Source organism: Drosophila montana, unplaced genomic scaffold (assembly GCF_035044405.1).
Source record: "Drosophila montana isolate Dmon_TW-CO22-7 unplaced genomic scaffold, ASM3504440v1 contig_3175_1, whole genome shotgun sequence".
In the NCBI taxonomy this organism is placed as follows: Eukaryota; Metazoa; Arthropoda; class Insecta; order Diptera; family Drosophilidae; genus Drosophila; species Drosophila montana.
In genome coordinates this window covers 501,000-528,709 of record NW_026998052.1, presented here as the reverse complement: position 1 = coordinate 528,709, position 27,710 = coordinate 501,000, and the positions used below count along the sequence as shown (strand labels likewise).

The following is a 27,710-nucleotide window of genomic DNA, read 5'->3' as shown; positions in this document are numbered from 1 at the left end:
AAATACAAAGCATTAGGACTGAAGATTTCAAATCGCCTCGACTCTTAATGTTGATCAGAAACATATACTTCATAATGCGTTACACAGTTCATAACAAGCTGTAAGCACCCTCTATAAGAGTATCACAAGAGTGATATAGAGGTGCATATATAACTTGGGGCGCCTGTCAGGACCTTGGCAATGCACACAGCTCACGTGCAGCTGGCGGGGGTGGCAATGAATTGGGTTGGGGTGGGGTGGGGTGGTATGGGGTGGGCCAAGTGGCAAGGGCTCCAGTGGCAAAAAGAGAGACAATGGGTTTCAAAAGCGAGCGCACAGATAGCTACTCTATGAGGCATGCACAGTTTCCATTTAACTATGAATAATTCTCATTGTTGTTGCTGTTGCAGATGCTGTTGTTGTTGTTGTTGCTGTGGGGCTTTGCTGCTGCTGCTGCTGTTGTGCATTTGCTTGTTAATATTTTCATTTCCGTTGCTTTATGAGCCGATTCCGTAATGCCTAGACGGAGGCAGGCTGGCAGAGAGACAAAGGAGAGGCAGGCAAACGAGTTGGAGATAAAGAAAGAGATGGCCTGCGAGAGTTGAGTGCCCCGCTTTACAAGGACAATAACAAGAGCAACAGCTTCAACAGTACAAGCGCCAGCAGCAGAAACAGCAACAATAACAAATGAGTCCTTTTGCTGCTGCTGCCGCTGCTGCTGCTCATCATCATCATCTGCCTTATCGGTAATGTCAACCAGTCTTCAAGTCTACAAGAAGAAGTGCGAGGGAGTCGGGCCTTGAGACGGTCCATGGGGCCATGGCTCCATTTCGCCATTGTTTGCATAAAATTGCAATTTACAATTATGACAATAAAATGAAAGGGCAAGACAGAGAGAAGAGGGCGGTCTTCATGGGAAGAATATGCATTGGCATTCGAGCGTATTAACAAGCACGAAACGATATGATAAGCAATTTAAGCACGCGTTTAAATGACAGAATTACAGATAAAATATGTACATAAAAAAAATAAAAATAAAGCAACAACAGAAACAGAAACAGAAACGTTCTGAAACGTTGCTAAATGAGTCAAAAATTTGATAAATGACACAGAAGAAAAAATTAAGCTGTAGAAAAAGCAGCGCAGCAATAAATTGTTGAGCGCGTGAAATGTCGGCGAGCCCGGTTTATCTATGCCACTGGGGAAATGGCCAGGCCATAATTAGAGACGCGGCTCTGTTCGGCTCGGGCCGATATTAGTTAGAGCGCGGAGGCATAAATTACGCCAGTCAGTGGGGAGCAAAGCGCTCAAAACACTCGTATCATTAAATTAGTTTTCTGGGGGAGTGTGTAGTGGAGGAGGGGGAGGGGAGGGGGTGGAGGAGGGAGAGGCTGCTGCTTAAATGAGAGATTATTGCGAAAGCGAGGCAATAAATTGCGTAAATCTTTATGAATGAGTTTGCTTAAAGTTGAGCGCTAAAACGCTTTCGCCAGCAATTCGCCAAAATTCAAACGGACAGCCAGAAAGTATGCAACATTTTTTGTATAGCAAACAAAGCTGTTGGAAGTTAGTACAGATAGTTGGGATTTATTTTAATATTTAAATATTAAGCATGTATATTAGATCATTTTATTGCATTATTATTGAAGCTAACTATATCTCTTTCCAATAGAGAAAAAGTAACTATTAAAGTAAGTAAAGGAATTAATTTATCTCCTGTAAACAGAAGCTGTTTTTACAAGTTAAATGTATATTTTGTTAATAATTCTCAGCTCAGTTGTGCTCTTATCCTTACTCTACGTAACTTTTTAGTATGTATTATTTATCATTAAATTTGTGCAGCTTCAACTTACCGCCATATCTGCAATTTGTTTTGTCAGCGGGTATATTGCCATTTGGTTCCAGTCGATCCAGATACTCTTCCGAATTGTAACCATTGAATGGAACTTTATTACCGTGATTATGATGGGCGCCACCGCCGCGATGATGATTATGATGATGGTGATGATGATGTGTGGAATCGTCGCCATCCTCGCGGGAAATAGCTGCAATTGAAATAAAATAAAATGCAAAAAAACAAATTTAATAAACATTATAAATTCTCGATTACCAATCGCATTATGACTTTATGCTAATTGGCTTTTATGTAAAGTCAATTTTCGTAGAAGCACTTAAAACTTGCCCCCAATCAAATTATGATTTTCATATGAACACACTCAATACTAAAGTGGAAATTCCCTGAAGCACGCTTGGCCACATTTCACTTTTGAGAGCTTGGACAAATTCTGGTGCGGAAGTGTGAGCTGGCAGAATGACGGGTCGGGTAGTTGACTGTGGCATGAGTTTGGTTTCAGGCCAATCAACGCCTTTGTGTTTGTTTCTAGGCCAAGAGTTCTGGTCCAGGCCGTCGTCGGTGGGGCTGTGGTCGGGTGTTGGGGCTGCGTTCACAAGTCAATTGACGGGGGTTCTTGTGGGTCCGGGCTTTGACTGCTAATGGCTTCATTTGGACACCTTGAGGCTGTGCCGCGCCAAAGTTAATGTCAATTTTAAAATTATTTTACAAAATACCAGCCTAAATGGCTTAAATTCCCAAAGGGTAACATACAGCTGGCTGCCCCCCCCCCCGTCAAAAGTCATAGTCACAGCTCGTAAACGGACGCCACATTTGGGGCTCAATTTGAAATGTGTCGAATATGCAAATGAGTTGAGCGGAAAAAATGTAGCTAAGCTTTTATACAAATTTGTATAGAACTAACGCGGGCGGCGCGCCTTCTAATTTCCAAACCGGAAATACAAAAGGCACGAATTGCGCCACAGAGCAAGGGACAACGAGGAAAAAAAAGAAGGAGTTGGCCACGTTACCTGCGCACAAAAAACCCGTAACAGCGCGCCAGCCAACGGAAATTGGCTGGGTATTAGCTTACAGAAGGCAAACATATATATGCCGGGGCTCACCACGCTTTGGGCCCGCCTGGAGTTTGGCTCTGACTCTCGCTTGTAAAGGGTATTACACTTTTTTCAAGAAGTACGTGACACACAGAAGTAGACAGAGAAAAAGCTGATAAATTTCTGATCAGCATCAACAGCCAAGTCCAAACTAGAAACTTTGCATAGATTCGTGCTCTTGTTGCAGACAATACATTAGGGTATTTAATCTGCTGCTTGCAGAAAAGAGTCGTTCTTTTTTTTAGCCAGGACGCGTTGGTTTTTTGAGCCTGCAATTTGCTAACGATATGCATACAAGTGGGCGGCCAGCAGGGTAGCAGAGACAGCAACTCTGAGAGGGCTCTTACATGTGCGCTATATGCAAATGGCAAGCGCCGAAAGGATTACACGTTTAGTGTTTCGGCTTCCAAAATGGAGGCAGTCAATAAACTGTGATCACAGTGACTGGCAGGCACTGTGCCGAGGCAGTTGAGCAGCAGTTGCTGTCTCTTATGAATTATGGCAAAAACTTGGGTGGGGTGGCACTGTGGGTTTTGTACATATACATGTTTAATTAATAGCCATAAGGACTTTCGTCAGGGACGAAGCGGAAACAACCCCCAACAAGCACACACACGCAGACACACGCCCACACACAGATGATGTCAGCAGCACATTTGCAGATTGAAGCCAAAACACAAATCACAAAATTACCGCAAATTGTCGCTACAAATAAGCAATTTATTTGCTTATATAACTCATGTAGACACACATACTCTCGTACAGATGTGTGTGCACATCTATTGAGACCACAGAAATGCAATTCCCCTAAATGTGGCACTGCTGGCTTCAACTCTGGCTTCAGCGATTTGATTTTTGGGGTTGCCTCGCACGAAAATCTCATAAACTTGTGCAAAAACACGCAGCCAACTTGGGGGAGGAGGGCCGGGACCGTGCCGGGTTGCGGTAGGAGGCTGTGAGAGACTTTTGGGTGGCTGCAAATGTAATCAATAAAATATGTTCCGCATAAACTACTCGCATGGTTGGAGTAGAAAAAAAGCAAGCAGCAGACTCTGGGTTAATGGCAGCAGACATCAGCTCGTGCCCGTAATGTTCTTATGCAAGAGTCAATCCACAAAACTGCGGTGCTAAATTACATAAATGTAGTGCTTGCAAAACTGTAGCATACTTTTGTGGGCAGAAGTTTTTAATGGAATTATGAGCTACAAAAGCCTGTGGGTCGCTCGTCGTGGGCTGTTATGAGTTCGTGGAGGTTACGGGCTCTAATCTTGAGCCCTGGGCAGACAGTTTGATGATACTTTAGAAAAGTGTGTTAAGATTTTCGGTACTTTACACAAGGAAAATACGTTTGCATCGCCATTTTAACTTATGTACGTTGAATAATAAAAATGTTATCCTGGCTGAAATGCAGCACCTGTCGTAACTTATCTTATTATCAGCACAGATAAAAAATATTTGCATGAATTAAAGCAGCCAACAAATATTTAAGTCCACTTAAAAACAAAGCCAATCGAATACGTAAATGAATTTTACGGCTTTAAATTCGTTGCCTGTTTTTGTGCTCCGGCAAATTTAGCTTAGGCAAGCCTTAATTTTTAAAGTTCCCGCCCCTTGACTGATTTATTTTGCTGACGAATGAGTGACAGTTGGAGAGAGTGGAGAGACGGCAGCAGCAGCAGCAAAGCCAATTGAACAAAGCTCGCAAATTGGGTGCAGACAATGACAGTTGGGAACACGCTCCGAACAATGACAAACAACCAACAGTAAAAGCAAAATTAAATCAAAGCAAAACCGCACAAAGGCAAAAGCAAAAAAACTAAAGATAAAAAATAAATAGAAAAATCGGCAAATAGAAAACACAAAATGGGAAAATCAAACGAGCAAATGCAATCTACGTAACTGGGCAGTAACTGGACAGTCCGCTTCCGAAGTCCGAAAAGCTTCAGAGGCAGCCAGTCGGCAGTTTTAATGCGCTTTAGTCGCTGGCTAAAGCTTTTATTGTTCGCATTTCGGTTTCGGGATTCCCTCGGACTTAACGGGTAGTTAACGCAAAGACGACAAAATGTGAGAGTTGAGAGCAATTGAGTGTTGAGCGTACATAAGCCAAAAGCATTTACATAGATAATGCACAAATGCGCCATAAAAGTGAGTAAACAAGCAGATTGTGATGATATAGTTGGCATTGGCGAGCGTGAAGTACTTAATCACATAAGTTTATCGAATGTGGATTTAAATTGGAGAGGTGTGATTAAAGAGTCTGATATGGTATTAGATGACAATGTGCTGCGCGCATAAGCTTTTGTGCTCTCACTTTTACGCTCTTGAGAGCATTAATATCTCGTATTCTGTTTTGTTCTCTCTTCGTAAATGTCTTTACGCTCTTGAGATTATTAAAACATTTAATTCTGCTTTGAGCGCTGTTCGGCAACGTTTTACTGGCTTTTCTTTCGAAGCGTGCTGCACTTATACGCCCTTGAGAGCATTCAAATTATTAATTCTTCTTTGTGCTTATTCGTAAGCGTTTCACTGGCTCTGCTTTGAAAGTCAAAGCGTATAAACGAATTGAATATTATATTTATACATACGAGAGCCAATGAAATAAGGACAGCATATTGCAGCTCACTTTTGGACTCTTTTCTTTAAATTTCTAATTCTTAAATGTTATATATATTTTTTTAAATTTTAGATATAGAACAAAACGTTTCACGCCGACTTTTTCCCAATAAAAACCAAATGACCAAATTAAATTTTTCGTCCTTTCAGCAGTTGATACTTAGTATCTAATCCTAGATAAGAGCTCAAAAAGCGCACATGCCCGCAGTAAAAGGACGTGCCTCTCGCCCAACTGTAACTAAAAAAGACAATGGCAAAATCAGTTCATCCGCTGAACCCGCAGGCGGTCCGTTGAAATTGTCAATAGTCTGATTTGAGACGAGCTGGTGAACCGCTGTCCAGACAAAGCAATTCAATCCGAAATGCGGATCACTGCAGGGCAGAGCTGATGATGATGTGAGCGACACTTGAAATGCTGACAAATAAGTCGCATTAACGAACAGTTGACCGAACAGAACCGAAAGGCGAACAAAGCAAATGCAATTTGCCAGAGGCAAGTGCCGGCAACGTAGAGACACCAAAATTAAATGTTAAAACTCATTTGTTGCCGCTGCCGATGTCATGTGGTTGGCATTGTGACGAAAGACAAGGCGATTGCCATGCAATTAAGGCATGCAATTTAATCAATTTATCAATTAAGCAACCGACAAGGACTTTTGATGAAAACAACATCCAGATAGACAGACAGACACTCGCTGAATTTATTTTTATGCATTTTCCAGCACGACTCCACTCCGATTTTAACTACGACTCAACTCATGATTCGCTGGCTTTAAAAGCCAATTTCATTAGCATTTCAAAGTGGTTGCTTGGCGGGTTGCCTTGCCGTCCAGCGTCAGGAGTCAATAATGTTGTTAATTGGCAGTTGAGGTGTGGGGTGGTGGTTGGGGAGGGTGTACTTTTCAGAGGGGCGTGGCTGCTGGTTGGTCGCGCTGTAAATACGTGTACAACAATATTGCGCCCGGCGGCAATTAACATTTGTAAATATGCATAATTGTTGAGAGAAATGTGCAGACCGTGAACATAAAAAAAGAAAACCGGAGTGAAGGACACGCCGAAGCTTAAGTACCCTTTATATAAAGATATAGCATATTTATATGCTGGGTTATGTATGAATCTGATCTTATTCAAAATATGTCGTATTTTATATAACTAGAATTTTAGCGGCAAAAATCGAAGTCTTTCGTCAAACTTGTTTTTAATACATGGTTAAGTTTTATTTGGAGAGTTTAGATATTTTATGTCTTCCTTTCTTTCTTACATTCTGTCTGAAAAATGATATAAAGCAGATTCGAATTGTGTTCTAAGAATGACAGATTAATTGTTTGTAGACAGCTTCATTAACTCTTGCCTATCAGCGCTCCAGGAGGAGCCTTAAGCTGATGTCTCCGCTTGATATATTTTATAAAATTAATAACTTTGCTGCCTTTAGCAGATATATGTTATAATAATCTGATATGCATAAGAATTTACCTAGACATATATGCCTGATACCTAAATCTAAGCCAAGACAGCTTAAAAAGTGTTTATAATGACTTGGCTAATGATGCTGAGAATGTATATACATACATCGCAAACATAGATATATCTCCCTCAGAGCGTTACACACTTCATGCCAAAATTAAAATGCCCTATGCAAGGGCAACATAAATATACAAAAGTATATAAAAAAGCTGATGAACGGGCTGCAGGCAACGTGCAATGAACCAACGAGAGAAGCGGAGAGAGTCAGAAGGGGGCGGTGTGGGGCGTGTCAATGTATTCAATTGAATCGGTGGTTCAGACAGTGTTTTAACATGGCCGCTTAATTGTTGTTAACCATTTACATAATTGCAAAGAAAACTGATTACAAAGTATAGTGAAAGAAAGGCTTTAAAGCTGTAAGAAATGCTTCAAAATGTGAGTCTCTCTATAAAATATGCATTTGAAATTAAACTAAGTCCACAGTCACGCTCAAACTGTAGCAAGCAGACTCAGCAGCTGCGAAACTGTGTCCAGTTGCCGCGCAACTGTAATTGCTGTCAAACTTTTATAAGCTGCCGCATCGCATGTTAATTTCGCATGTTTGCGCATAGTTTTAAGAACTCCTGAAGTTTTCAGGGCGAACTGACAACAAGTTTTTAATTTAATTAATAGACGCCAGCGAATAGCAAAACCGGAGACAGCAGCAAAAGCATTGAATTACACAAAGTTCGAGGCGGGGCGAGTGTGGGCGGCGGGGCGCCAAATGAAAATGAGCTGCACAAAGGTGTGCGTGGGTGTAGACTGTGTGTGTGGGTGTACGCTGTGTGTGTGTGTCTGTCTGCAATGGCTTCGACGAACTTATGATTAATTAAAAATAAATTCTGGCAGTGCGGCATATTTGTATTGAAGCTGCGCTCTTATGATATTTGCCAGACATTCTTCTTCTTCTTTGAGGATTTAAGGATAATGGTGCACATAATAGAACTGTGGAGCCGCAAAGAATGCGGCACGTGGCAGCCCAGCAAATTGGTAAATTATAGTGCCTCAAATTGTTGCCTCCCCCTCCTTCAAAACACACACAGAATGCGTCCGCAGAATGAGGCCACAACCAAGACAGAGGCTGCCTTCAGACGACAGGTGGGCAGGGGACAGGGGACAGGGGGCTGGGGGCAGGGGGCTGGGGGCAGGGTCACGTTGCCCTGTGCCACATTTTGAGCTCTAGACAATTTCAGCACTTGGCAGAGCTGGGCGAAACAATTAACTTAAATGACTGTAAAAGAGCTGCGACAGTTGAAATTGCTGTGGTAAGTGGTTTTTCCACAGCCAAATGTCCTTGTCACCTTGTCGCACACACACACACACACACATACACACAGACACACACCTTTTTGAGTGAAATTGAAAAGTACAACAATTTAGTTGCCAAATGCCACTCGGAGAGCAGGAGGCGCCGCAAGCTATGCTATGATTTCTTTCTTTGCTGTTGACGTTGGGTTTGTTGCCCCGCCCACATCACGGGGTAAATCACTTCAAAGGCAATGCCAAGTGTAAATCAGTTGAGTCACAGCCGATTTATGCCTTTGTCAGTCAACCAACCCAGCCAGCCATCCAGCCAGCCCGCGGGCTCGAGCATTTCCGAGACATTCGACAACTGTAAGTCTTGGCCAAAACAAGTTAACACCACTTTCTGTCCGGGCGAGTGAGGCGACAGGTTGACACCTAGCTAGATGGATATATAGCAGCGGGACACTCAATCAGACAGACCTGGCAGGCATTTTGGCAACGGCGCAAGATTGAACGGCAGACAAGGGTTGCAATGCCAGCGACGACAATCGTCAATGCAACAGAGCTCCAAATGTATAGTTGAGGAAATTTAAATATTTTGTATCTTGGTGAGTGTTTGAACCCTCAACTTCATGTCCATTGCGATGCTCAAGTGCAATGAGTAGCAAATTTGTAAGTTCTTATTGAAGAGAACACAGTTTTTTAGCAGGACAAAGTCAAAGAACGGAAGTCAGACTTGAAATTGCAAGAACAAAGCCTATACAAGTTATTTTCGTAGTAGAAAATATGTCGTATAGAAGAAAAATAATCTTTAGGTAGACTTTACTTTTACTTCCTTACTTTTGAATTCCAATTTGTATCTTACAAATATTTAATATCCAACTTTAAATATATATTTAATATTAAAAAAGGAATATAATATTTTTTAGATTTTTATATACCAAGATGAAGTCGAAATTTAAACTGAAAACTGCTTAAGATTATTTAAATGTTTTCTGTGTATTATTTTATTTAAATAATATTTTAATTCTCTCGTATTTGAAATATTCTCTTGTAATTTATTTACAAATTTATATGAATATAAAGCAAATATTTTGGCTTTTCATAATTACTTCGTGGTATCATAAATAATTTTTAATAGAAGACATCTCCAACTCTATAAGGTGTGTTCCTCTAAATTTAAGTTTGTCATCTAGTTTTCTTTTTAATTCTTTTAATTTGTAAAATTAAGATTTTAGAAGCTTTCACTTTAGCTAGTCCCTCATCACACACTATATTTTTTTTGCTATATATTTAGAGTAGCTACTCAGTTTGATGGCTTTTCTTATACCCTGTACATGTCGAATAAACATAAAATATGCTTAACTTTAACTAGTTTATATCATATTATGCTGTGCTCTCCACTTTGATCCTGAGGCTTTGTTGCAGGACAAACAGGATAGTACACAAAAAGGACAAGGGCCCAGTGCATGAAATATTTACGGCAATATTGCGACAGGACAAACCCGAATTGATGTTCAATTGGAGCGGCTGCCTAAACAGCCACTAAAACGTTTTGCAAAATGATCAGAGAACCCCAAAAAAACTTATCCTTTTTTATATTATAAAAAATAAGAATACTTGAGTGGGGTCAGGGGGAGGGGTCAGCGGTGCAAAAGGCGAACCTTTTGGCAACAAATCGATAAATATTTGAAGAGGAAAACTGACGGCCCTGGAGACAGTTGAGATTCGCCGGCGGCTGTCCGAGGTGCCCGAAATCGCATTTAATTTAAAACTCATAAATACGAAATGCGCCGACAGATAATCATAATAAAATTTCAGGGCACAATTTTTTGCGCTTCTTGTTTGGCAACATGAAGAAAATTGCAAATGAGATTTTCGCCCGGGCCATGAAAATGAAAATGGAATTGAAATTGCGATGGCTGGCCGGGGAAAAACAAAAAAACTTTGCAACTTTTTTTGGCTTTTCTCAACTGGGTTGAAAAACAATTTGTATAATTGCATAAAAAATATGATTTTTCCACTATTTTTTTCTCGCTCCTCTCTCGATTTCTGCAGCCAACTCGTTCGCAGTGTGTCAATGACAGTCGACGGCGCCTGTTTTTGACAAACTTCCAAAGCTGAATCAAACGGAAAATGGAAAATGCAAAAATTATTGAAAATTTCAAGTGCAATTGAGTGTCAAATGGGTTTCGCCAGCCGCAAAATCCAGTCGAAAAAGTTGTAAAGCCAACTGAAGCGTGTTAAAGTGTTGTTCCATGAACTCGAGTGAAATGAAGTGGATTTGCTTTTTGGAATGCACGACGCAGGGCACCGAGTGGAGCGGGGCAGAGGTTGCCAAAATAATTAAGAAAATGTTTGCCATTTACTTAGCATTTATCTGTATATATTTATTTATATATATTTTAGTCATAATGACAATCAGACAAACAGTTTTGCAAGATTTGAAGACTTTTCGCTGACTTTCACAAAACTTTGCAGCATTTTCTATTAATACCCTGGCAGCGTTAGCTGTAAAGGGTGTGCTCAGCTTAAAAGCGTTTTAAGATATTGTATATTTGGTAGGGTATTTCGTAGTGTGTCGACTTTGCACATTTCATGCGCTCTTTGTTGCCCGTTGACATTTACGAGACATTTTACTGAATAGCAAATTGAAAACTGCACAGAAATGAGCAACAGCACGTAGAGAAAGGGAGAGTGAGCGAGAGAGAGAGAGACAGAGGGGTAGAGACTTGGGGGCCAGAGAGAGTGCGAGGTGCAGACAAGTGGATGAGAAATGACAAACTAATTGAGCCTCGGCAGCATTCAGAGGCAGTCGCAGACACGTGCCTGTTGCAGGCAAAACTACTTGAGACATTAGTTATACGTGGCGAGAAAATTCCATGGAGAGTGGAGCGAGACGGCGGGAGAGCTGAGAAGGGGCGAAAACCCCACTCAAGGCGCATTAGAACGCGTGATTTGTGCTCAAAGAGTAGCTTTAAAGATGCTTGGCAAACAGCTCGAGTGGAGGAGGCCTTCAACTGAGCCAGGCTGGGAAAAAACATAAGACAAAGTTCTTCTAATTTATGCATATTTCAATGCAATTCAAGACAAAGTCTCACTCTCTCTCTCTCTCTTTCTCTCAAGTGCGCTGGCAAACATTTAGCAGCGTTTAATTTTGGCATGCATAATAATGAGCATTGGTGCTCATTATCATTAACCAGGAGACGGCGCCCCTTGAAGTGGCCTCCAGGGTCTGGGCTAATGGCCCGCGGCGCCGCAAGTTTTTCTACTCCTGCTTTTCCTTTTTCGCTGTAGACTCGTGGAGTGCCCCTCCGCAAATAAAAGCAGCTTCGTGCCCAGCTGAAGTTTGTAAATATGAAGTTTGATAAGTGGGCGGGCCCAAAAGCAAAGACTGCCAACCAGTTGAACTCTTGACTTGGGCGCCAAAGCAGACGTCGCCGAAAAAGTTACCAGGCGCAGTTCTTCTTTATGAGGGCGCCTCCCAACTTTCGCATGATATGGGAGTTTTGAGTAGCACTCCTTAAAATATAAAAAACTAAATAAAAAGAAGCACTTGGAAATTACTGAGCACAGTGTGTTTGTTGGCAGAGCCTGCTGCTAGAAAGTTCTGATGGAGTAGCAAAGAAAAGCTGGCCAAAAATCTAGGCAAATTGAGGAAAATGGCAAAAGGATTTATTAACCTGATATAAAGTAAATTCCATTTATTATATTCTAAGGCCCACATATATTTTGTCTAATATTTTTGGTAAAGTTTTGATAGAGAAAACTGTTTTCAGGCTTGACTGCCTGAGTTAGAGAAACGCTGGAATAAACTGATTGGTTAAAATTGGAATTTTTGGCATATAAAAATCATTTTTAGAGGCGGACAGAACTAATGTACAGGCAAGAATTGCATTTTATTAAATTTTAAACAAAAAGTATTTTTTTTATGTACAAATATTTTTTTAATGATTGTTTTATATTTTTGAGCTTCACAATTGCAAAAGTCTGGTTTAAATTAAACAAAAAATTCTTTTTATTTACAAACAAATCAAAACACGAACCTTGAGCCTAACCAATCAAATATTTATATTTCTCACATATTTATGATATTTGTGTTATATATACTGTAATATAATATAATCAAATATATCACACTTTATTATAATTATGCCAAATAAAAACATTTGTGTGCCTATTTATTTGTTTTATTTACTAACCATATATATGAACCCATGATCTAACAACTTGGCCCCACTGTGCTGACTCAGGCACGCACAAATAGTCAAGTCGCGGGACGGCAAACACTTGTACTTCGGACGGAATTTGGTGGTGCAAGTTGTGGTGGGTTTTTGTTTATGTGCGCCAAAAGTGGCAATTGCTGCGCGACTGCGGCAAATGTCGTTACGTGCACAAGTTGCGCTTTTAAAATAATTACAAAACCAAAAAAAAAGACACCAAAAATGTGCGCACACACACATTAAGTGCTTCTGCTGTTTTTTCCGGCAAACGGCAGCAAATAGAAGTGGGAAAAATTCGTTGCATGCTTTTGTGCGCATCGCTTAATGGGTTTGACAAGCACTGGCAGCTGTTACAGAGCAGCCAGCATATTGTCAATAAGTACTTATGCCGGGGCTAAACGAGTGTGTGTGTTAGTATGCGTGTATACACACATAATGACATCAGTTACCGGCTGATAAAAAGAAAAGCAAAAGAAATGGCAGACCCAAAAACGCAGGCAAGTGTATCTAATGCGACCTGCTACATCCGGCTGCAGGCTGCAGGACACTCTCCCGCTGCAGGACCCTCTCCCAATGCTACTGCGACTGCTGCTGCTGTCAATAACTTTATACAAAAATTGCATATAAAGTGTCGCCGGGTCTGAAATCTTTTGGCCAAACAGCAACAAAAGCCAACGAAATTTATTATGCACAGCCGATAAAACGTTTTGTGTGTGCGTGCAAGGCAGGCAAAAAATAAGTAGAAAGAAGAAAAAACAACTATCTAAGGCACGCCGAGGACTAAATACCCTTTGCGATATGCGGCTTGCAGATTTGTGAGGAGAATAGTAAAGTTCGTTTTGCCTGAAGCTGGTCAAAATTTTATCAAAAAACATAAAAGTTTTCCATATAAAAACTTGTTGACCGTTGGCTCCTATGGGAGCTATAAGATATAGTGGACCGATGTTAATAAGGCTTTGCATATATAAGAGGAGCAAAGTAAAACTTATAAATGCCAAGTTTGGTCTAGATATTTTGATAAACAAAAAAGTTTTCCATACTTTCCTACGGGAGATATATGATATAGTGGTCCGATCAAGCCAATTCCGATATATGTACTCCCTGCACCAGACCAGAAAGACGAACCTAAACAAAGTTTTACAGCGATAGCTTAAAGACTAAGAGACTAGTTCGCATAGAAACAAACAGATGGAACAAGTATAACGACTCACCCGATCTGATTTGCTCAGGAGTATATATACTCCAAGTCATCGTATACGTCTCTTTCTACGCGTTACACACTTCACGTAAAAACTGGAATACCCGCTGCAAGCGTATTAAAGCAGGACACAAGCAGCAGCAGCAGCAGGAAACAATAGACAAGCCTTGGGGGCAGTGAGGTGTTAAGCCTTTGCTGCTGTTGCTGCTTTATGGGTGGGTGGGCGGCATTAAAATGCCGCAAACGCAAGTTGACACTATTTCTTCAACAACTTGCAGGAAAGCAGCAGCAGCAGCAGCAGCAGAAGAAGAAGAGCAGCAACAACAACTGCTGGTCGAGCTTTGAGCTGCGTCATCACGAAGCAGAGCTCGGCAGTTCGTGTTGTTGTTGCCGTGCCGGGCGTTAATGGGTTAAAAGTGCGCTTAGAGCGTGTATAGATTTCGTAATGTGTTTGCCAGGCTCAACGCCTACCCTTGCTCCCCCCTCCCCCCTCTTCCGTTCGCTTCACAACTGTGCATGAGTTGCAGTTCGGCTCTGGCCAAAAGAAAAGCGACACCTGAAACGCCATTTTCCAAACAGCCGACGCTTTCACTTCCGCCTGCTGAGTTGGCAACTTTGAAGCTTACATTGCTGAGCGTGTGTGCCCGCTGTCCCTGTGTGTGTGTGAGTGTGTGTGGCTTGATTACAAAATACAGTTTAATGTTGATTACACATGCAGCAGGCAGCAGGCACAGGCACAGGCACAGGCTGTTGCCTTGGTGAGCTGGCTTATAGTATAACAAAGGCTGCCACTCCAGCATTCAACTCGGGTCTCATTACGCACACAATGTTGACACTAAAGCTCACTAGTTGACTGCCTCCTCGCCAGCATTAAGCCACGACCACCTCAAGTGTATGTACTCCAAATTCTTTAAAGTTTACCAAACTCTTTTAGCCAGCACAGCAGCAGCAGCAGCAGCAGACGCCACATGTCACATGTCCTCCCCATTGCTTACTTTAAATGCTGGGCAAACAACTCTTTGCTGCTTCGGCAAAGAAAAACATCTACCTTTTTTCTTAAAATTTAACTAAAAACAAACTAGTTAAGTGAAGCATCTCACTTAAATTGTTGGCTATTGGTAAAAAGAAGCAGGCGTGCTTTTTTACCCAGGTTTGCCCATCTATGAGTTACCCTGCACTGAGCTCCAAGCTGTAATCACCGACATTCTAAACTTTGTTCTTTACATACATAAACAAACACATACACACGCCCGTCGCAGGCTGCGCCTGTGCTTCTTCTTCAATGAGCTTCACATTATAAGAAAGGCATTCTTGCCTAACTTCGGTCTTTATAGTCCGATCTATATAAAACATTCAGGTCTCAAATATGGAACATCGAAATGTGTACATACCAAAGCGCAAGGATCTACATGTAGAAATGGGTTTCTTTTTCCATTTCAAACGAAATGTGAAGATGTAGCCACAAAGTGAAATATTTTCTAATCTGTATAAAATATACGAGAGCCTAAGTACCAAGAATCAAGTATCTAGCTCTTCCACTTTTCGAGTAATGCTTAATAAATTGCAAACTCGGTATTTATCGATACAATGAAATATATCGAAATAAGTGGTGAGTTTTTTTTGCGCGTGTGAACACCAACTTAGCCAGTAGCACCTAAGACCCGGCGAATATTAGTACAAAATATTATATAAGATCTCAATACGCTGATCCAAATAATTAAATAAATTTATCATTAAATCTAGCTTTTGTGGTTTCTGAGAGCGAAGCATTGACATAGATGGACAGACTGACGCACCGTCGGATTGACTCTGATCAAGAAATTATATATAGTCCATGGGATCGGAGTTGCCTCCTTCTGCCTGTTGCGCACATTTCAACAAATACATTATACATTTTCCACACAATTACAATTAATCCAGAAGCTGGAACCCTGCTCTTCAAGTTGCAAATGTGGCACCATCTGCTAATTGTAAATACAATTTTGGAGATGAAATTGTGTCTTTTATCTCGGCTTGTAACGCAATGAAATCTTTATAAAGAGAGCTTTAAATCAATTGGGGTTCATGTTCATTGGCAGCGACATTCTTTCCAACACGATGACTAAGAGACGCGATTGCGTTAAGCGCTGCGCTGATTGTACAATCGGCCTTAATATGCAAATTTAATAATAAACAATTAGACTAACTGGTAAATATTACATGGAAATGGGGTGTTAATCACTTGCGTCGTAATGGCAAACACAATTTACATTTGCGTGGCTTTTCTATTTTTTTTTGTTTTTTGTCTTCCATTTGAACGCGTTTTTGGTTTTCATTTAATTTACGACAAAGTGTGGAAATTGTTCGCAGAAATTTGATTTACATGGCGAACGGCAAGCGGCAATTGTCGTGACAATTTTCATCAACAGAACAACAATGAATGCTTGGAACGTGATGAAGCGCACAAAGCAGTCGCAATCACAACGTTGACGATGACGATGACGTTGACAACGACGACGACGACAACGACGACGATGACGAACAATCAACTTTTGTGCATGTGCTAATAGCTAAATTGTATTAACTTTAACGCGCATTTAGCACATTTCTCTGGGAGGAGGGGGGGAGATACAAATCACGCGATCGACTAAGAACTGGAAAAGCAAAAGCTGTTTGAAAAGTGAATGCAAATCGTGACCAAGAATGTGATCGTCGCGACGATTGTAATCCAAAGCCAAGTTAAGTATACGCCCCTTTGCATTCAACATTCGCCGGCGCAAAAGGCGTCAAAACTGAAATTTGATCTGCGACATGAAAAGCTGTGAATGGGCGCAGGTGAATATGAAACAACATCTGAAATTTATTTATTTTCTGATATTATTTTTTATTATTATTAATTTTAATTATTATTGTTGACAGCCATTAATTTTCCATTTCATTGCAGTTATTTGTGATTATTTTTTATTTTTGTAATTAAAAATTCAACTACATCTCTACCAGCGACTTCTCGTTTGCTAGTTCAACTCGCAGACACCTAAACAACGCTGAATTAAGAAAAGAACAAAGTGTTTCAAGGAGGACGAGGAAAGTCTTATAAGATATTATATTATACCATACTATTTTAGGTATTTTTTTGGATAAACGTTTTTTGCATTAAAGAATCTTCAGATAAAGCAAACCGTATAAAAAATAAAACGTATTTGCTGTACTTTGTGAGGTCTATGATTTATGCACAATAATTTCAGTTATAACCTTTGAGTTACAACCTTTAAGCCTCATCAATCTGAGGAACTTTTTCTATTATAACTAGCAGATAGATTAACAGACTAAATATAACACACAGCTGTATATTATCAGTATTACCGACTGAAATTCAATTTGACTTCTAAAAAGAAAAAACATCATATATACAAATACTTTTGCCAGACAGCTTTCGATTGCAGAGAGTTTTTCTCACTTATCGCCCGAGATTAGCTGACAAATTCAGTTGAGAAAACTTTGGCCATCTACATATATTCATGTTTAAACTGAACCAGGGTGCAGCCCATCAATCAGGCCACCCATGGGGCAGCAGAAAATTGAATTTCCAGCGCTTTTCCTTTTTCGAGTACAAGACACACGCACACGCACACGCACTCACACACACACGCACACACAATGTAAACACAAGCAAATTTTGTGCAAATGAAATTTAAAACTTTGGCATCTTTAATGAAAATAAATATGTGCCGCTCCAAGTTCCGGGGCTGGTTTGGCCCCGGATTAGCTCGTCAGCCAGAAAGTTGCAACTTTGACAACTTTAATTGGTTTAAAATTAGAAAATGCGCAGGCTGCGCGTCGTCGATAAACAAATGCAAAAACGGGAAACCTGAGCTGGGCCCCAAAATAAACGAAACAAAAAAAAAAAAGAAAACAAGTGTCAAATCAAATACACCAGGCAAATATTGCGTTGGCGACAATTTTCCCGGGAACAACAGGAAAACAAAGAGAGAGAGCAGAAGAAAAACGAAGAAAACACAACATGAATGGCTGTCAAGGGCAACGACAACGACAACGACAACGAGACCTACGAAAATCATAAAAATAAACTCGAGCGCGCTTATCGAGTGCTTAACTCGGGGGTAACTTAGGCGCTGCACTTGGAGCGGACTTTCTGGGGGTCTGAGGTCCAGTTGGGGCCCGCTGGTCAAAGAATTTGTGCCTACCGCAAACGTGTTGGGACTCAAAGCAGAGCGCGGGCTTTACAGTTTTCTTTTTTTTTTTTGTTTTTGTTGGTTTTTTGTCAGACGCATATCGATTGCAGGCCAACCCCTAAAATGCTAAACAACCCCCAAAGGTGGCTGGCAACGTGCGCTGATAAGCAACAGCAGCAGCAACAAAAACAACAACAAGAAGAAGCAGAGTTTACATAACATGACTGGAAAATGTTGCAATGCCAACGTGTGGCAGCTTGTGATAGCGTCCAGAGCTTGGGCTCGGCTCGGGCTCAACTGGGTGGTTGTGCATATTTTGGATGATGTATGCGCCGTTTGGCTGGCTTGCCCAGGGTGGTTGGGTGGTTTGGGTGGTTGTTGCTTTCCGCTGCCTGTGCAGCCATGCAAATTCGGCACGGTGCGTTGCCCCCCCTCCCCACCCCTTCCTTCCATACACACCCGTCCACCCACTTACAGCAGCGACGACAACTTGAAGCCGCAACAGTATGCAATATTTTTGGCCAGCACTGTACCGTCCACAGTCCGGAGAGTTCAATGCGGCACGTGTCTGCACTTTGAACGCAAACGAAGCAGCTGCCCGGCTCCATTAGCGGCCATCATCCCGATGCTGGAGCAACCCTCGCTAAGCGCCACACAGCGGGCATAGGGTATAGGCGGCGCACAATACTCTTTCCCATTACACCTGGGGCTTAAAGCTGGTCGAGGGGTCGTGAAATTTTGCTTGCTTTTATTTCTGAGCTGTTGCCACTTTTTTTCGCATTTTTGGTTACCTACTGCACTTCAAATGCAGCCAGCGATGCGTGAAAATCAGCCAATGAGGCAGTGCTTCAAAAAAAACATGGTTTGCGAGGGTTAAGGAATTTCTTAAATATGTCAACAGTCAGAATTTGTTTTTGGCTTTATGGAAATTATTTCAAGGCTTTTCTATCAGAGTTTCATAAATCGAATGCATCAAACTCCATTGTAGTATTGCTGTTTGCCAAACTTTCTTCTCAGCAAGAACGAGAATTATATTCAAGTTTAGGATCTTGTTTTTGATAGGGTTTAAATGAGGAAGTGAGAGAAAGAGATATCGAGGGGCATAAAGAGATAAAAAGACTATAAGAGTCAGACAGAAAGAGAGAGAGAAAGAGAAAGCGATAAAGGCAGATGACAGGCAGAAGGAGAGAGACAGAAAAAGTGTGTATACTGTCTGAAACTTGAATCCAATCATTAATTTCTTTAGCATATCATACTCAATATCCATATCTTCTACCATATTTTTTATCATTTGAAGTTTTTCGATCAGACTCAGTTCCAAAATATATCTAGCACATGTCTTTCTTTCTATTTCACTGATAAGTTTCGAATAAAGCAGATCTTGTTCTTCAATTCTTCATATATGCAAAATTGGAGTGGAATTTTGGGATATGATTAACTCTCTAGTATATCATATCAAATGCTAAATATTACTTTAAAAATAATTATTGACAACCCTATAACATTTTTAGAATCTTTTAGGTTTAAACTTAACATTTATTCCTTTAGCTCCCTTTAGTTTAATATTTCAACAACTTTTCTTATAGCGCCTAATTTGTAATCCCCATTTGCTCAAATTTCTGTTGTCTGCTTTAAGAACCTTTGCGCACTTAAATTTCTTTGAGTTTCATCTTTAATCAGGAAATTTATTTTACCAATCGAAGCATTAACTTGCTCTCTGGCTGATATCTAAGGGCAAAGTTCAATTAATGACGTTTGTCTATGCCCAAAAATCGCTTTGTTATCTATGTTTCTGCTTTGATTTTCAGGGCAAGGCGCGTAGCCTCATCTTCCCCGTTGCGCCTCATTATTTTTTATGGTCGCGCCATTATTTTCTGCTTCTTTTTTTTCGGTTTACATATGCCGCTGTGTTGGCTGCTACGCCAGTTGCTCTCAAACTGTAAATTGCCATTTAACGCACATTCAAATTGGCATTCAGATCTGCGAAGCGTCGTCGTCATTCGCTAACATTTACCATCATTCTAAGCTGTATACTCAGCCGTGCCACTTCCCCTACCTCTCCACTCGCCCCTGCCCCTTAACACACAACACCCCTCAGCGATGACAATTCTGCTTGCAACTTGAGTGCCTCGCATTGCCTCCTGCCCCATGGCCTGCCCCGTGCTCGGAGTCTCAACAGATTTACATGAGATTTGCATAAATTGAGTGCTTCCTTTGAGGCGGGCGTTGCTTTAGAGTTCGAGAGCTTGTCAGTTGCTGCGCGCCCTGTGCCCCGCGGGCCTCAAATGAATTTAAATCTTTTATGCAACAAAAATTGCTGCCGTTTTTCAACAGTTAATGTTTCAATTAGACGCGGCTCGAGCAGCGGCAGGAGTCGCCAGTGATGCGTCGCCCTGACAATTAGTTAAATCGTATGTCAGCCAAGAATTTCCTTTAACACAACTCCGAGAAGAGGACAGAAAAAGCGGCTCAAATAAAACGAGCAAGCGTGCCCGACTAGCAGATACTCTGTGCTTATTCTACGCGTAGCCCCTCACTCACACTTTGTATGGGATATCCATTCTTTAATTCTTTAAAAACTTCGGTCTTTGCAGTCCGATCTTTTCGAAATTTTCCGAGCTTAAATAAGGTATAACGAAGTATGAATATATACCAAAGGCAAGGCTCTACCTTAGGGTCTATTAGTTTTTATCTATTTTGGGTGAAATGTGGAGAGGTATCCAAAAAATGAAATATATTCTAATCTGCCTACATACCAAATTTTGTGCATCTGGCTCTTAAAATGTTCGAGTTATGCTTACAAAACAACATCTTAAAATTGATTTTTATGTATAACATTTAAAAAGAGAAGATATCGACTATAAAACTTAAACGTTCTTAAAATTTCGATATCTGCATGAAAAACCACATCTTCAAATCCAATTTGATCGATATTATGGAAATGGAAGGAGATATCGTAAGAATTCTAAAGTTTTTAGCTTTTCTAGCGTCTGTTATTCATATTCGGACGGACGAGCATGTCTAGATCGACTTAGCTCTTCATTCTGATCAAGAGAATATATACTTATGAGCTCGGAGATGCTATCTTCTACATGTTATATACACTTACTCAAAAACCGGATGCCCCTTAACTCACACTGTTTCAATGGTTTTAGGGTATTAAAATGCACAACAGCAATTGTCGTGGAAATTCGCAATTTTTGCTCCGCTGGGAATCGTCAACGGGTTTTTTTGATTTCGATGCGTTGTGAATTCTATTTGAAGGGTTAACAAGATTGCCAGGGTTGTCATTGAATTTGATTTGTACTCCTAGCGGGCGGGCCGTCGGCAATAACAATTTTATTTGACATAATTGGCGCAAAATCAACCGGAAGCGATTACTTCCAGCAGCGGCGGTTGTGTGTGTGAACTAGAGCGTGTGTGTGTGTGTGTGTGTGTAGGGGGGTGGGTGTGCGTGTGTGTGTGCGTTAGTGTGTGTGTGTGTGGGTGCTCTCAAAAGCAATTCAATTTGCGTGGCGTGCTTTTTTTTAATTTATTTTTTTAGCAGTCAGTGGTCAAAAGGGCTCTCAACTAAAACTAAAACTAAAACTGTCGCATTGCGTCAGCTTAGCAGAGCACGCGGTACGCAACAGCGGCGCCTGCCACACACACACACACACACACACACACACACACACACACAAACGGCCACATTTGCACCACACCTGCCACACACACACCCCTCCCCCCCCTCACGGACTTGTTCGTCTTGAGTTGTTTGCTGCAAGTTTTTATTTTATTTTTTATTTTTGCCCTTTCGCATTAAAAATGCATGCGAAAAACGCCCCCAGCAGGTTTTTTCTTTTTATTTTGTCAAAGGTGCGTTCGGATTTTAGTGCAGAGAGTTCTTTGCCGCTTTGAAGGCCAAAGCTTTTAGAAAACTTTTTGGTACCCCCCCCCCCCCCCCTCCCGGCCCCACGCAACCACGAACTACAGTTGACAGTTGACACATGCGGGCTTAGACAAGCTGGTCAAAAGTGAAGGCGCTGCAAAATGCACGGCCCAGACAAGGCAGCTAATCGATATGTGCATGGATATATATCCATATATACATATATGTACATAGATATATGTGGCAAGATATGCAAAGTCAATTACAGAGCGCAGACGACCACGTGCCGCAGCAAATTGAAATTCCCACGCTGGCATTTCGCGCTAAAAAGCAAACTATGCAAAATTTATTAGTTTAGTAGCAGAAAAATAAAAGAAAACGTAATAGAAGAAGAAGGTATATTAAATTACCAAGGCCAAAACAACGACGCAGTAAAAATATCTAAGCGCAAAAAATTACACACAAAAATTCGCTGGAAAATGTCAAGAGATTTTTGTTCGGGCAAAAAAAAAACAAAAACAAAAACAGTTGACATTGTTTGGCTTAAGACATAACTCTAACTGGCAAAAGGCAGACAAGGATGTAGAGTGTGTGTGTGTGTGTGTTGTGGCAGGGAAAGGGGCGGGTCCGGGGGGTATTTGTATAAGCCCCAGACAAATCACTGCTGTTGCATAACTAGTGGCAAAAATGAGCTGCATACAAGTCCTGCTTGCATAACAGCAGCAGCAGCAGCAAAAAAAAAGAAGCCAAAAATAAAACAAGAATGAATAGAAAAACAAAACAAAAATGTGTATGGAAAAGGAAATTCAAGTGAAAACACGACGACTTTATGCTCTTATCATATTAAACTTAAATAAATTTTCAGAATTTTTAAAGCAATTTTCATTTGAATAAAGTCTACTTTAAAAGGTAACTCAATATTATAGCTGCAAATTCTTGACTTTTGACTGCTTTTACTGAGAAAGAAGTGCCCAAAGGCGTATTTGTTGGTCTATAAATTCTCAAAAACCTAAAGAAAACTGTAAAATTAAAAAGAATCTCGTTTATTATTAAATGTTAAGATTTAATAGTCTTTCGCAAGTTAAAACAAAATGAATGGCCAAAGTATTTAAATCTCTTTCGTAAATGATTGACTGACTAACTGATTGATCTACTGACAGACTGCTTTACTAATTAGATGAATTGTTGATCAACTTTTTTTGATGACTGACTGATTAACAACCTGATTAACTGATTGATTGCTTCATTGGCTGCTTGGCTGACTGATTGACAGACTGGTGACTAACTTGCTGATTGATTGATCGATTACCTAATTGACCGACTGATTGACTAACTGATGGCTGATACATAGCTTGATTGACTCAATGATTGATCAACTGACTGATGCTTGAATGATTGATTGACGGACTGACCGATTGACTAACTTATTGATTGACAAACTGATTGTTTTCTTGATTGATTGATCGATTAATCGACAGGATGATTGAGATAGTTAGTCTGATTGATATTCGATTGAATGACTGACAATTGAGTGGAAATGGGGTTTTAATTTGCTCCGTTTTATCCGTATTGTTTTATTTGCTCCGTTAAACCTACATATTTTTCATTAACCGTTTTTTGTTAAGAACAATTATGTGGCATAAATATTTATAATGTTCCTAAAAGTTAAATTGAAATACAATATACATGTGTTATTTAAATTCTGGTTGAGCTCAGACCAATTTCGACTATTAACAGCCGTGCCAATTGCTTGGCATAGTGCATATGCCCCTTGGGTCAACAGCAAATACTCGCCGAATGTGCAACAACAACAACGCATCAGACGACGACGAGGACGCGCAACACTAATGTTGCGCAATCATTGAGGCGAGGCATCATCAGAGTCTGGGATTTATGTATTTTTTTTGTTTGTCGACTCTAGAGTCTGGAGTGTGTGGCAGCATGCAGTTTGTGCAACATACGCTGACTGCATCCTTTTATACAAATTGTCAACTGCGTGTCCTCTGGGAATAGTTGCCCCAATTGGGTGGCATGCAGCAAGCTGCAAAGCTCAACTGAGCGTATGTGCAATATTTGCGAATGACAATTTACGTTATGCAAGCAAAAAAAAAAAAAAAAAGGCAAGCCCTGCCTCGGTACGTAATTGGTAACAACACAAACTTTACAAGTGGCTCGACCGACCCTAACCCATCCCTATCCCCATCCCCATCCCCATCCCTTCGTTGCGCCTTTTGTTTGCTTTTAGCTATTTTTAAGTGGTATTGCCATAGCGCCCAAAAGTCGACTACAACATTTTAGAGCGCGTGTTCTGTTTGCTTTTCATTATTAATGGCTAAGTAAACGGAGCAGCCAGCAGGACGGACACTGCAAGCCATGAGTCATATGCTTATTTGGCGACAACAACAACAGGAAGAGGCAGTAGGTGGCTTGTGGCACACACCTGACGTACTTCCCAGTCGCTGGCATTGAACGGAACAATGCCTGCTCGTAATAGGGACAGCCAACAGCTGTCTAAAGATGGGCTATATACGCTGCCACGCCCACTAGCTTGCCTCTGCGGACTAGCCGCAGTCGCAGTTTGATTGATGGCCGCCCAGTTTTGTTTATTTTTAACATTATTTGTCTTTGTTTATTTTTGTTGCGGTTCCCCAGGCTCAAGGACGTCGCGCATTCAACTTGCCCGGTTCCATACAAATATATATGTATATATATATATAGATTTTCCTTTATTTTCTTTTTCTGCAAATTACTTGCAGGCAAACAACGGAAAGCACTCAGGCAAATGAGTTGCGACTCTCGACCGTTTCGATACCAAAAACATAGGTGAAATACATGTCTTCGTGTCTTCAAGACACTCGACACTCGCTGTCAACCAAAGTGACAATCAGTGTTCTGTTTTTTTTTTTGTCGCGGTTCTCAATTTTAATGATAAATCGACCTATAAAAAATGTATAGATATATATCTTGGTATGCCCATGTTTTCGACTAAGTGTTGCACGGGCAGAGCAATGGGGATGGGTGGGGCAAGGAAATGGAAGCAATATCTTCAAAAGAAGAAGCCGTGAGAATATTTTAAAAATAGGAGAGGATACTTTGTCTAAAAATAAAATGATCTTTTAGCCCAATATAAATAATGCAAGTGCGAAAACTTGTTCGTAGTAGGACATAGAATTAATAATATTATTTTTTAAAATTATGATATCGAATTATTTTATTTTACTTTTTAATCTTGCTAATCTTGCGTTTATTGAAGTTTTCGCGTTCAGCTGTTGGAAGAGTCAGCTCTATGTTCAACTACTTGAAACTGACTTTCTGTTGGAAACTTAAGATAATCCAAAGCAAAGACCCAAACTCACTTAAGATTGGAAACATGATTTTGGGTCAAAATTCATATTAAAATGGTACTCTCAAATATCCTATTTAGAAATAAGTCGTAATTTTCCACGTTATGCGAAGAGAATATTAATATGTATATTTATTTATTATTTAAATATTGTCCCCCATCTTACTTTGCGTGGACTTAGTCTAATCAACATATTTATTATTATTAATAGTTAACATTAAAGCTCGTCAGAGTTCTTGGCTTAAGCTGACATGTAAACAAGCTCGTGGCAGCTGAATTTCATTTGTTTCTCATTTGTCGAAGTTTTTTGTTCGCACTCACAGCTAGCTGGAAATTTGAAGTGCGCTAAACTTCCTTATAAGCCTAATCCGCAGCAATTTGATTAACTCGCATAATTCACAGCAGTCAAGAGGCCCAAAGCCAAATACAAACGCACTCGTAATGAGCTCATTTGCCAGCCTCAACTTGAAACAAAAATGAAAACAAAAACCGAAGAAAAAAAAACTAAACTTCCTGAAACTTTTCAGTTTTGAGTAATTCAGAATTTATGACTTCATTGCGAAGAAAAACAAAAAGCCACAAATCATGCAAAAGGAAAATAAAAAAAACAAAACAAAAGCAAAAAACCTCTTAAAAGCCAAATAAAATAAAGATACAAACAAAAAATAAAAAGCTAGAGAAAAAAACGCAGCAATAAGCGAATGGGAAACGCAGGTAAGGTAAAAAGCAAAAACTTGTTTATGACTTGCAAATTTTGTGTAAGTGCCGAAAAGCGCGCGAGGCTACCTACGAGATACACAGATACAGATACAGAGATACAGATACAAAGATAGAAAGATACAAAAGACAAAACCCGAGACGAACTAAAATAAGAACTTGTCGAAACAGTCAGTAGGAAAAATGAAGAAACAAATCAACTCTCGAGTGCGCTAAGGTAACTGAGAAAAGTGGAGAAAAGTGAGACAGTCGAGAATCTAGCGAAGTGGGCGTGGCAGGTGGCAACTGTCTCCAGGAGCAGAAGCCGCAGCAGAGTAGTTGACAAACGAACTAGAAATCCCGCACTTGAGTAAATAACACGGCCGGAAGTGTAACCACTGGCGAGGATGTCGAAGGGAGGGGAGGCGAAGGGAGAGGGGAGAGGGGGCGGTTGGGTGTGTGTGGTAAGTAAATGAACTTTAAAATGGATAGCCCGGCGGCAAGCAGACGACGCTGCCAACTAATGTAATCAAATCAAAATCACAACGACCCGACAGGCAGCCAAATGCGAGTCAAACTCGAGAAGGAGAGCTTGAGAGGGAGAGAGAGAGAGGGGGAGAGAGTGGGGGATAGTGCAATGGACTCGTCGACTCGGGAGAATATTGTCATTGAAATGCAATGCCCGTTTGTGAAGCCATCCTGGGAACTCACCTGGCTATGCAAATTCGAGTCGCCGCACTCGTAATAACAATCATGATCATAATAATAATAATAATGATAATAATTTGCAACAAAAGTCAGTCAAGTGGTTTGCGGTCGCTGAATTGCATAGTTTGCGTCCTTGTTGTCTGTGTCAATATTTGCCAGCGCCATCAGCAGACCCTCATCAAAACAACCGACTGCCGCCGCGCCTCCAGTTCGAGCTTCGGCTGCCCATCAGGCTGATGCGTTGGCCTTAACACAATGCCGACGAGAACAAAGCTCATCGATATGCAGCAGCAGCAGCAGCAGCAGCGCAATCTCCGACCAAAAATTGTATGTTTCGCTCTCCTTTGGGGCTTCTTGTTGTGGCAAGAAGAAGGCGAAGGAGAAGGCTCTTGTCCACAATACGCGCTTCTCATTTGCATTTGGGCAACATTCAGTCAATCATTTGTTTATTCGCTCGCAAATAAACTGAACACAGCCGAGACGCCGGGCATGGACATAATAAGCGAGCCAGCCGCAGAGCTGTGAATGATCTGACAATTGGCTATGGGCTGACCAAAGCAGGCACATCAATTGTGCTGAGAAGCGGGTAGAGAGGCGCTAAGCATAGCAAACACTTAATTTGTACTGAGAAGCGCGTAGGGAGACGCTGACAAAAGCAGGCACATCAATTGTGCTGAGAAGCGGGTAGGGAGGCGCCAACCAAAGCACACACATCATTAGCGCTGAGAAGCGCGTAGAGAGGCGCTGAGTCATGAGCTAATTGAAGCTTGAAGAGTGCGCAGGCAGAACATATGGGGGAAGCTAATTGTAAATGAAACTGAATCATCAGCTTAGCAGCTTTTACAGCGGATTATAAAACCATGCGCCACTTTCATCTTTTTTTTTATCATGTTTTAATGAGCCACAAAGTGGCAGAAAAAAACTGCCTGTTGCACTTGACTGAGCTGTTTTTGTTTGTAGTTCTTTACAAACTTCTCCCCTTTGTTAATTTTTCTGGTTAATCCCTTTGAGAATTTCAAGGGCAATTCTTTTAATGCTTAATTTCATTTATCATTTAAATTTCAAGAGCAATACAAGAAAAATGTTTAAGCAAAAAAAAATGAATGTGGATTATTTATTTTGTCAAATAATAATTCAAGATTTACATAATGCCTGGCAAATGCAAATTTGTCGAGGTTACAGTTTACGGTTTAGTTAACACTCGTTATGTTCT

The 27,710-nt window shown here is 40.7% G+C and overlaps 1 protein-coding gene across 3 annotated transcripts in view; it reads right to left on the bottom strand.

The window, feature by feature from the left end:
* Positions 1 to 27,710, bottom strand: part of Eip63E (cyclin dependent kinase Eip63E) — a 133,910-nt gene that overhangs the window by 33,281 nt on the left and 72,919 nt on the right. For all 3 annotated transcript variants that reach the window (XM_064686152.1, XM_064686153.1, XM_064686155.1), the window contains exon 3: positions 1,833 to 2,024. In XM_064686152.1, the coding sequence (XP_064542222.1) occupies positions 1,833 to 2,024 (192 nt within the window). The remainder of the gene's footprint in view (positions 1 to 1,832; positions 2,025 to 27,710) is intronic.